The sequence below is a fragment of the Pelodiscus sinensis genome, chromosome 1, assembly GCF_052426305.1.
Source record: "Pelodiscus sinensis isolate ZL-2025 chromosome 1, ASM5242630v1, whole genome shotgun sequence".
Taxonomy (NCBI): Eukaryota; Metazoa; Chordata; order Testudines; family Trionychidae; genus Pelodiscus; species Pelodiscus sinensis.
In genome coordinates, this window is record NC_143052.1 from 346,611,164 (window position 1) to 346,623,174 (window position 12,011).

The 12,011-nt window shown below is 45.9% G+C and overlaps 1 protein-coding gene across 4 annotated transcripts in view; it reads left to right on the plus strand.

The window, feature by feature from the left end:
* Positions 1 to 12,011, plus strand: part of LOC102463166 (disintegrin and metalloproteinase domain-containing protein 21-like) — a 138,820-nt gene that overhangs the window by 108,543 nt on the left and 18,266 nt on the right. For all 4 annotated transcript variants that reach the window (XM_075919609.2, XM_025186928.3, XM_025186925.3 and 1 more), the window contains 2 exons: positions 1,676 to 1,790; positions 6,911 to 6,950. In XM_075919609.2, coding sequence (XP_075775724.1) covers positions 1,676 to 1,790; positions 6,911 to 6,950 — 155 coding nt within the window. The remainder of the gene's footprint in view (positions 1 to 1,675; positions 1,791 to 6,910; positions 6,951 to 12,011) is intronic.

Sequence of the window (12,011 nt, forward strand, 5' to 3'; positions counted from 1 at the left end):
TTGACAGGTTCTTGTCCTAAGTTCAGGCCCAACATTATTATAATTACTGTGTTTTAGGGATGCCTGTTGTACACAGCTGCAACACTCATAGGGTACGTCTATACTACATCCCTTTTTCAAAAAAGGTATGTAAATTAGACGTATCGAAATTGTTAATGAAGTGGGGATTTAAATATCCCACGCTTTATTAGCATAAAAATGGCTGCCGCTTTTTTTTTGGCACAAAGCTTTGTCAGAGAAAAGCAGCAGTCTAGAGGCTGATCTTTTGAGAAACAAAGCCTTTTTCGAAAGATCTTGTAAACCTAATATCACGAGGGATAAGGGCTTTATTTCTCGAAAGATCAGCCTCTAGACTGCCACTTTTCTCCGACAAAGCCCCTTGCCAAAAAAAAAGTGGTGGCCATTTTTATGCTAATGAAGCACGGGATATTTAAATCCCCACATCATTAGCAATTTTGATACATCTAAATTACATTCCTTTTCCAAAAAAAGATGTAGTCTAGATGTACCCATACTGTGGGAACACTTCTACAATAGTTTATGAATACATTTAGCAAAGTCACAAATGCTCAAACCCTGTGAAGTGAACACCGAGAATACAGAACGTACATCTGAACATCCATATACGCTCACAATTATCTTCCTCACCACTATCACCTTCTTCTTCACTTCCAGTGGCCATCATCTTCTAGGGGCCATACTCTCTCTCCTTCCACACATAGGCTTGAATACAACTTTTATAATGTGTTATGCTGATGCCATTAAGGTTAATGCATATTCAGCAAGGGTGTCTTTCCTCTTCCTTATTTGTATTTCTTCACCCTACTAACGTTAAGGTGTCCTTCTCCCAACTTATCTTATATATATAAAGTATGTTGCCATGGAACTCTTGTGGTCTGATATCTGGATGTTTTATGCATAAGCCACTGCTAGCTTAATGTTCCCATGGTTGGCTGATGCTATTATGAACAAAATTCCCCCTTATACACCCTATTGCCAGTTCTCAAAAACTTATAGGTGATCATTAGACCACTGATCTGTACCAAAGTTCATAGGTCTCAAATCTTATACTAGCTCCTACAGCAAATAGGTTACAGGTCTATAGGTAGGTACCTTACATTACTAACAAAATAAATGCTAATGCTAGTCCCTTGGGCTACACAAGTAGCATCTTACCTCATAAATGGATCAGTGGGATCTTGTGAAATTGAGGTGCTAATAATCATGAATAAGTTTATCAGAATCTGTCCCTAAATAAGATACCAGACACAAAAAAGGTAGTGGAAAGAACATGATGTACTTTTTTATCCAGTTATGTGGCTCCTATTAAGTTCCTACCAAACACTTTGATTTTTTTCTTTATGTAGAGTTTCTCCATCTTACCATATTCATATGCCCTCCACACCACCCACCCAATTACTGCCAGTACATGGCATGCATATTTAGGGAAAATGCACAGCAGAAACAGGCAGTAATGCTGACATCTCATGTGCAGACAAAACAAGTTTTGAGGCCCTCTTTGGTGGTATTGCTAAATAGTTGTACATATGAGATGTGTGTTTCATGCATGTGCTCTTCATACAGGGACAATTTCTATGGAAAAGTTGGTTACAGTTGTATGAGCAAGTCTCAAGTGCAAACAAAGGGTAATGTTCTGTGTTTGTTTCTTTCCAAGTGTCTACTAGTGATGTTGTCATCATGGGAATAGCAGTTGGAACCGCATTTCTTCTTCTTCTAGTTATCAGCTTTGCCCTGTATAAAAGAACTCGGATAACTCAGGTTGTTGGCAGGTAAGTAAAATTCCATGCATGTTTACACTACAGGCAGTCCCCGAGTTACGCGGATCCGACTTATGTCGGATCCGCACTTATGAACGGGACCCTCTCCCTGGTCTCCAGCAGACCAGGGAGAGGAAGCAAAGTGGCGGAACACGTGGGCAGCGGGCAGCCCAGACGCTTCTGGGCTGTCCGCTGCCCGCCTGCTCCGGGGCTTTGCTCTGCTTTGCTCCCCGTCCCCCTGGTCTGCAGACCAGGAGGACGGGGAGCAAAGCGGCGGAACACGCGGGCGGCGGGCAGCCCAGACGTGTCTGGGCTGTCCGCCGCCCGCGTGCTCCGCGGCTGTGCTCTGCTTTGCTCCCCATCCCCCTGCCAAGGGACGGGGAGCAAAGCGGTGGAACACGCGGGCAGCGGGCAGCCCAGACGCGTCTGGGCTGCCCGCCGCCCGCGTGTTCCGCCACTTTGCTCTGCTTTGCTCCCGGTCCCCCTGGCAGGGGGACCGGGAGCAAAGCAGAGCACAGCCGCAGAGCACGCAGGCGGCGGACAGCCCAGACACGTCTGGGCTGCCCGCCACCCGCGTGTTCCGCCGCTTTGCTCTGCTTTGCTCCCCATCCCCCTGGTCTGCAGACCAGGGGGACGGGGAGCAAAGCAGAGCAAAGCCCCGGAGCACGCGGGCAGCAGGACAGCCCAGACGTGTCTGGGCTGCCCGCTGCCCGTGTGTTCCGCCGCTTTGCTCCCCGTCCCCCTGGTCTGCAGACCAGGGGGACGGGGAGCAAAGCAGAGCAAAGCCGCGGAGCCCGAGGGCAGCAGGACAGCCACAGCGCATCTGGGCTGTCCCGCTGCCCCCGTGCTCCACGGCTTTGCTCCGGGCACCTGTGGTACAGCAGCTGGGGCGCTGCCGGTTGGTCCCGTAGCGCCGCTTTGGGCGCTACGGGACCAACCCGGCAGCACCCCAGCTGCTCTGCCCCAGGCGTCCTGATTCAGCCACTGCTGGTCAGTTTCAGCAGCGGCTGAATCAGGACGCCTGGGGCAGAGCAGCTTGGGTGCTGCTGGGTTGGTCCAGCGGCGGCGCTACTGGACCAACCCAGCAGCACCCCAGCTGCTCTGCCCCAGGCGTCCCCAAGTCAGCCGCTGTTGAAACTGACCAGTGGCTGACTACAGGAAGCCCCTGCCCGGGGCTTCCTGGAATCAGCTGCTGATCAGTTTCAGCAGCAGCTGACTTGGGGATGCCTGGGGTTCTTAAGTTGAATCTGTATGTAAGTCAGAACTGGCATCCAGATTCAGCCACTGTTGAAACTGATCAGTTTCAGCAGCGGCTGAATCTGGACGCCAGTTCCGACTTACATACAGATTCAACTTAAGAACAAACCTATAGTCCCTATCTTGTACGTAACCCGGGGACTGCCTGTATATGAAAAGATTATGACACTTGCACTTATTTCTCATTCCACTTTGCTCAGTGTTACGCTTGGCTGTAAGCCTGCCATGCATCACAGGTCACCTGCAAAAACACCTCTGTTACATTTCCCAGCTGGTGCATTAATAGCCTAGAACATTGTGACAGATCTGACTGGTACCCCATTGCTGGATTTGGGCTCATCAAATTGCTGTGAAGAAATCTAAATTAGAGTCAGTTGGAAATTTTCTGCCAAAACTGAGTGTAGTCAGAAAATGACAATTAGGCAGAATTAAATGTTTAATCAAATCTAGTAGAGATTCAACTAAATATTCATCAGATAGTATCTTCCCCCAGTATCAGGGGATGGGGAAGGACAGCACTGGTGGATTTCACCTAACCACCATTCCCTTAGCTCCAAGGGGACAGATAACCCCTGGGAGGCCACAAGGGTACACCAGGTGGTGCACCAGCCCTGCTAATCAACTCTCCCCCTCCCTCCATCCTCTTCCCACCTGTTCCATAAGCTCATTCGCCTGACTCCCAATATGTCCTGTACACTGGGAACAACAGCTGTACTGCAACATGAAGGAGAACTAGGAGGGGAGAGGAGAAGTAGGGTGGCATGCATCTGAGGGAGGAAAAAGGCAGGGAAGAGGAAGGACAGTAGTGGAACCTTGTGGGAAGGGGGTGGAGTGAGGGCGGTGATCGGGGCTGAGCTTGGAGATCCACAGAAAATTGTAAATCAAAATGGGGGTCTTTGGGTTGCTAAAGTTTGAGAACCACTGCTCTAGGGGACAGACAGAGTGCCAGGACAACACCTTACTTGTTCTGGAACTTAAGCAGATTGGTGGGGAAACAGAGTGACCAGACTCTCTGCCTTTCCAATTTCACAAGAAACTGGTAAGAGTCCACCTTAAGAGTTAGCTGGAAAGCTAAAAAGTTATGTAACCCTTCTGCCAGGTAGTGCCAGCAGTAGCCAGGGCTGGGTGCAATATCTAGGGGTCCCTTTTCATCCATCTCACACACAACAGGCTCAAGCCCCCCACCCAGTAGTCTGGGAAATTCACACACCCCTGGGCGCCTCTGAAAGGCAATGTTTCCCCACTTGCAAGCACAGAGTCTGAGAGTAGAAAAGAAACTTTTAAAGAAAGAGAGAGAGAAGTCACGTGGCATTAGTTTAGGAAAATACCATAACCAGAGTTCATAACCAACCCATGAGTAACCATCCCAGCTCAAATGAATTGAGCAATGTTCTTTGCCTCTCAGGCTCTCTAGTCCAACAATGTGAGGGTCCCATTCACCTACCCAAACTTTTTCCGTACCCCACTTCAAATGCCCCACTTACAGCTCTGTCCAGTCAGTGAGGACCCAGACACGTCACCCTGAGGACTCCACTCATTGAGCCTGAGGCCATGTCACCTTTGTGCTGCTCCTGTGGTCCACTTGCTCCACCAGCTGCCCTGCTGGCCACCTGCCACTGCTCCTCCCAGCTGCCCGCCGGTCATTCTCACCAGCCACCCTGCTGGCCGCCTGCCACTGTTCCTACCGGCCGCCCACCCACCGTCGCTCTCACCGGCTGCTCTGCTGGCTGCAATGTGTCTGGCTCCAGGCCAAACCAGTGACTTCAGCTCTTAGTGATTTCAACTCTTTAGCCAGCACCTAGGCTGGCAAAAAGATTCCAGCTTTCACTCAAATAACAAAAAGACTCCTGATAGAGCCTACTTTAGGTCTATCCTTAGAACAGGGCGGGGGGGGGGGGGAGTGTGGAGAAAGAGACAGGTTGAACCAGTCTTACCGCTTGCACCTGGTAGGCATGAAGCAGGCTGGCTCAAGCCCTTTCCCCCCAACTAGTTCACTCATCTCTGGAAGGAGGAGGCTTGTTTATCTGAGACCCCTTACAATGATGGTGTCTCTCCTGCAAGCACTGGTGTCATATTTTCCATTTCCTACATTTAAGGGGTAGCATGGTTTGTGACCCCACAACAGCCAAATTAGTTACAATATAGCACATTCCATTCTAACAACGGATCCTCCGTCAGCCCTGGCTGAATTGGATTTACATAACTACACCCCAGATTCCTTTCCCATCCCCACATGAGCTGTATTTACATATCACTAGTTAATTATCTTGCAGGGCTTAACAATTGGAGTGAGCATACCCACCCCCCAGGGCTGATCTCTCCTTTTAGCTGGCTTATTGCAAGCAGTAGTTCAGCCCCTGTTTACAGTTACATTTTGTTTCTCCCAAAGTGGATTTTTTTTCTACAGAATCCTTTCTGTAATTTTTTTGGGTTTTGACATTTTGTCCATTTTGGGGGTCAAATTTTCTGAAAATCATTAATGTTTTAACAGGAAGGGACCCACATACATGCTCCTGCTTTTTGCCTGGTTCTAATCCACTCACTGAATCCCAAGTGCCCTAGGTGGGATAGGACTGAGCTCAGGCACTTTTCCTGGTTTTGTATCTTTAGCCAGACTTATGGAACAGACCTCAAGTCTTACACACCAGTCATTTTTTTTGAAGAACGGCTCTTGAACAAGAGGGGGGTTTTGCACAAAAAGGAACTGTCTACATTGCTCTTTTTTGTGCAACAGCCTCTTGCACAAAAACGGCTGCTCATTAATTATGCAAATGAAGCACGGCAATATTCCACACCAAGCTTCATTCGCATAAGCTTTTCTGCAAGAAGGCTACAGTGTAGATGTAGCCTTGGTGTTTTCCAACTTTTTCTCCAGTGAAAAAAGAACGGAAGTATAAAAATGGGAGAGAAAATGGAAGAGAACCCACAAACATCAGAAAATGGAGAATTAATATTTTTTATTTTCAAAATTGAAATGATATTTTACATCAAGACAAATTTAAAATTTCCTGTAGGAATATTTTTCCATAAAAAATGAAATTTTCCTGACAAAAGTTAAGTGATAGAAAAACCTCATTTTTTCTACTAGAAAATTTTTTAGATGAAAATGTAACTGTTGTCAGTAGCAGTAGAAGTGTGAGCTGGCCCTCCTCCCCCATTTTGCTCATGGATATTAAAACTATAGTGCCCAAATGGGTCCATTTAAATGCTATTCTTAAGAAGAGATTTTTAAATTCAATTTAGAAAAGATTAGTATAGAGTGATGATTACACAGCTAACAGAAATCAAATGAAAAAGGGACAGGCTCAGAATACGATGGGATCTCCTTACCTCTTCTAATGTTCAGTTTCTTTCAATAAAGAAAAAAATATATTGTTCAATTTATTTCTAAAATTCACCTGATACATTCCATAGGCTAGCTTTGGTGTTCATCATAATGTATTTATTTTAGTTTAATAGGGATCTATGATGGTAGCGTGATACCTGAAGATTTAATAAGAAACTTGTATGTGATTGTAATAGTGTCTTACCTCATCTAGCATTCTCTCTGTCCTACCTCAATTTGGCATCAGTCCCTTTTCAGGGATAAAATGTTATAGGAAGTACTATGGAAAACCTGTAATGAGGAATTCCAGAGAGACTGAGGTTGACAGGAGCCAACATTTACATTGATGCCAGTTCCTGAAGTTGAAAGAACAACCCATTCCTCTAGAGTGGTTTAATCTGAAATGCAGAAACAGTACATAATTTATTAATATTCTGTCATGTAACATAGCTAATTTGGTAGATTTTAGAAACAGCTTCTCAAACCATGCCTAATTACAATTTCAGCTATTCACAAACTATTTCTAAATTGCTTGTGATTTATATTGTAGGCCCTCCAGGACACAAGGTGACACTGATTCTGCAGACAAAGTATGTGTTGTTCAGATAGCTCCTTTCAGTTATTCTTTAATGTGTGATGAGAATATGACCATTTTCTAGTCTGGACGATCATCAGAACTTCTCTTCCTTTTTCAATTTTTTAAATAATTTATACAGATCTGAAAACCCAGAGTATGACAGGAGTGCAAGTATTGCAACTAATACAGATAAGGTTCCCAAAGCCATTCCACCTTGATATTTTATTTTTAGTTCTTGTGGCTTTCCAGAGCTTTAACTTTTGATGATTGTTGAAGCCCCTGGTTTACTCTTATTTTGGTTGCCTAGTTTTTGTTTTGTTTTGTTTTGTTTTTTTAATGCTAAGAAAGAAATTGTTGAGCTAGTTTATAAGAAAGGAAATTTGGAAACACATCTTCCCAACAAAGAAATATTTTTCTGCAAGCTTTCTCTTAAAAGTTAAAACAAGGAAACATTTTGGAGTAGCAAGTTGATATTTGGCAGGAAAAAAAGACCTGTTTATACATCCCAGGATTGTATTAGCTGTTTTGGACAGTGTCTCACTAGGAAATCATGTTTAGCTAATCATCCTTGACCACCACGAAATCATCTTCAGAGTCACTGCTTCTCAGGATAGAGTCTCCCATTCTGTAAGTACCAAATAGCCCAGATCATTCTGTATCAGTGACCTGTACTCTTTATTATCTACTCTTTTCCCTAATATTTGTGTTCCATTTTATGATTCCCCATTTACAATTACTTTTTGAGACATAATAATTAGCCAGTTTTAATACATTTGATGTGTGCCATGTTAATTTTATTTCTTTTTTAGATTTTAAATCAGAATAGCCACAGTTCAAGGTGACTGCACACATATTTCCCATTCCTGGTCTAGAAATGGCACCCATTGTAAGCTCTTGGCTTTTCAACCATCATTTCCCTCGGGAAGAGTCCTACATCTCTCTTTCTCCTGACTGGGATTTTCTCAGGCTGCACAGTTCCCTGCCTACACTGTGCGTTCCCCAGCAAGCTAGGTCAAAGTTACCAAACAGCCCTTTCTAAGCAATCACATTTATTCTGAAGGTGAAAGCATTAAACATAGAGATTAAAATAGTACAAGAACTTGCATGCCTAAAAGTTTACCAGAGGTTACTCCCCTCCAACTCCATCCCAATGGACAAGTATCATTTATTCTCCAAACCTTCGCCCCCCCCCCCCCCCACTGGGGATAAAAGTGCTGTCCATTTGCTGGATCAGAAAAATTCTGTGGGTCATCCAAAAGTGCTTTCTTTGCCTTTAGGTCTCTGGAGAATCCAGTTTGAACTAGTATAGGCAAGCATCACCCAAAGAGGTGGTACTTCTCTGGAAGTGTCACATTTTGAATGAATTTACATAATCACCAACTTTCCCTCATGCCCATTGTTCTTAATTCCTGAAGGAGCTGTAGTTATCTTTCCTATGAAAACTATTAAAAAAATGAGTAGTTCTGTGGCACCTTAGAGACTAACAAAAATATATTTCTTCTTTGAGCGGTGTCCCATGGGTTCTCCACTGTAGTTGTTGGGCTTGTCCCGGCACTGCAGATTGGAGATCTTTTCAGCCATAGTTTGCCGGACCGCACATGCACAATGTGCGTCTCGTGCCTTTTGTGCCATTTTTGTGTGCACGGTCTGGCTCCCGCCAGTTCCTCCTGACCGTCCTTGGCCACGGATGGAGTGAATGCACTCTCCTCGATTCCTGTCAGGAACTGAGAGAGAGAAAAAAAATCATTAGTTCTTAGTTCGATAGTTATTAGTTGTTACAGTCGTAGTTAGTTCGTCTAGTTTAGCATCGTTTAAAATTTTTTTTTTAATAATAGTAATATTCGTACTTTACTTAGCTCTCTGCTTCAGCAGAGAGCAGAAGACCCTCTGGCCGAGCTATGCCTGGCTCCCCTGGGTTTAAAAAGTGCGGTACATACCGCAAGCCTATGCCCGCTTCTGACGGGCACTCACTATGTATACAGTGCCTCGGTGAGGGACATATCCCACAAAAATGTCCTCCCTGTTCAAAACTTACTGCATGAGCCAGAAGAGACCGGGAGATGAGGCTAAAAATGCTACTATTCAATAAAGCATTACAGCCCTCCGATACTGATTCCTCCCGACCATTGGAGGTGACTGGGACCACGTCTAAGATTGCCCATACGAAGAGGAGGCCTTCTCCCTTGCATTCATTGCCCTCAACTCGCATCAGCACATGAGATAAACTGGGCATATCAGGCATGTCTACCATGCGCTGACCAGACAGACAAAAGCACACCTAAAGTACCTCGGCACCGAACCCAACACCATCCAAGGAATCGGCTCCGAAAACTGCTGCCATGACTCACCCAGCACCGACTCCTATATCGCTGCCGTGACTCGATATTGGCACTGGCACTGATGATCACATTGGCACCGAGAGCATCTCCCCCAGCGCCCGTGACTCCGGCACCAGCAGCATGTTCGGCACCAGAGATACACCTGGCACCGGCAATACAACCGGCACCAGTGTGCCACCAAGTGTCGGCGCTGGACACAACACTGTCGGCACCAAGGCACCACTCATTGCCGATGTCTATATCGCATACAGCCATGCAACCACAACCAACATGACCTCTGATGCCGACAACATTGCCAGAACAGTCGCCGGCACCAGTGAAAGCGTGCCAAAAATCGCGCAAGCTACAAACACCTTCACTCAGTTCGGAACATATTGAATTCTCTCCAGAGTCACCGTCTCCATCTCCAGCTCGATCTTGTCTGTCCAAGAGCTCAGTCAGACACCACACCATGAGGAGGAGCTACTATTCACCATTGTATGCTTTACCTCATTATTGTTGCCACCGAGATTTGCCACCTTCCTTGAGGCACTCCAGAGACAGGTTGCGATCACCCAGATCTCCTACAATTTCTACCTACTATAGGAGCCACGACTCTCATGGGGTAGCTACTCCCCCAGATGTTCTCCACCTCACGCACATCATTATGACAGACACAGGTGCCACTACTATTACCACAGACCTCGCTTGTACTCTCCACAATGCGACACTATAAGATTGCCCTCCTCTCATCAACTTCGCATTTCAGGCAACGGGGCAAATTCTCCAGTTCAGCTAGGAACAAGACCTCCCACTCCATCTGGAATTGCCTCTCCCCCTCCACAACTGGAACTAGAAAAGGGTCAACTGTGGGAACATGAGGAGCCACAAGGGTACTCCTCTACAGATATTTCATCTTCGTCACCGGACTATGCCGTTTTTCCCGGTGACGTGTCTCCCACTGATGATATCCGACAGTTCCAAGATCTGTTCAAGAGAGTTGCTGAGAGCCAACGGGTGCAACTCACCAAGGTCCAACAAAAGCAACATCATTTGTTAAGGAATCTGCAACCATCCCAAAGATTGAAAGTCGCCCTCCCGCTCGACAATGCAATCTTAGAAATAGCAGACAATATATGGCAGACACCGGCCTCAACCCACTCTACAAATAAGAAAGCAGACAAGAAATACTTTGTTCCTGTTAAAGGCATGGAGTTCCTTTTTACACATCCTCAACTGAATTCTCTGGTTGTGGATGCAGTGCAACAGAGGGCTAAAACTCCTCAGGACAAGGCGGACAACACTGACAGGGAAGGCAAACACCTAGATCTCTTCGGATGGAAGGTCTATTCATCCGCCATATTAACGTTAAGAATGGCCATTGGCTTCTGGACAATCACAATTTTGAGAATTATTCGAAATTGGTCCCACTTCTAGAACATCTGCCAGACAATAAGCACAAGGTACTCAAGGCAGTAGTGCAGGAAGGGTACATGGCTTCTCGAACAGCCCTCCATAAAGCCCTTGATACTATAAATACTAAAGCGCGAACCACTGCCACATTGGTGGTCATGCACAGAACATCATGGCTCCAACAAGCGGCAGTTCCAAAAGACCTCGTGTCAAAAGTTGAGGACCTCCCCTTTGACAGGCGGGGTCTTTTTGCGGAAAAGACTGACCAAGTCCTCCATTCTGGCAAGGTCTCCAGGACCACACTTCGAACTCTCGGCATGTATACGCCACCATATCGCCAGAAGCGTTATATACCCTACCAGAGAAAGACCATTCTCACACCCAGTGCCTCAGTACAGACAGCAAGAACACCAACGCACCAGACAAAGACAGCAAAAGAGATGACCACAAATGAGAGTGCCTAAGCAACAGAACACCAGACAGCAGGTTTGACGCCTCAGTTGAGTGACTACAAACCACTCCGCTGATCACCTGCCATCATGCCACAAACACACTTTTTCACCATCACTTAAGACCATTCCACCGATGATGGGCCCATATTACCACCGATTGATGGGTCCTACAGCTAATCGAGTTGGGATACACCATCTCCTATACATCACTTCCTCCTCTCACCCCTCCCTCCCCGTCCCTCTTCAGGGACCCATCTCACAAGTCTCTCCTAAGACAAGAGGTGACACATCTGCTAATTATCAGAGCAGTGAAAAAGGTACTAGACGAGTTCAGAGGCAAAGGTTTTTACTCCCATTACTTCTTGACCCAGAAAAAATCAGGAGGTTGGAGGCCAGTCCTAGACCTTCGACACCTAAATTGGTACCTTTGCAAACAGTGCTTCAAGATGGTGACACTCGTGACTATTATTCCAGCATTGCACAGCAGAAACTGTTTTACGTCCCTCGACCTGGAGAACGCATATTTTCATGTGACCGTTTACCTGGCTCACAGATGCTTCCTTCATTTTCAAATTGGCTCAGACCACTTCCAGTACAAAGTTCTGCCTTTTGGTCTATCATCAGCCCCCAAGGTGTTCTCAAAAACGTTGGCAGTAGTGACAGTGTATTTACACCGTGCGGGAATCATGATATTTCTGTATCTCAACAATTGTCTGATCAGAGCACCATCTTTCGTTGAAGCACTTCACGCTACCAATACAATGAAAACCGTATTCGAGGCTCTTGGACAGATAATCAGCATCCCAAAATCATCCATGACACCTCTTCAATCCAGTTTATAGGAGCACACCTCAACTCTACCACAGCGCGCTCATACTTACCAGCAAACAG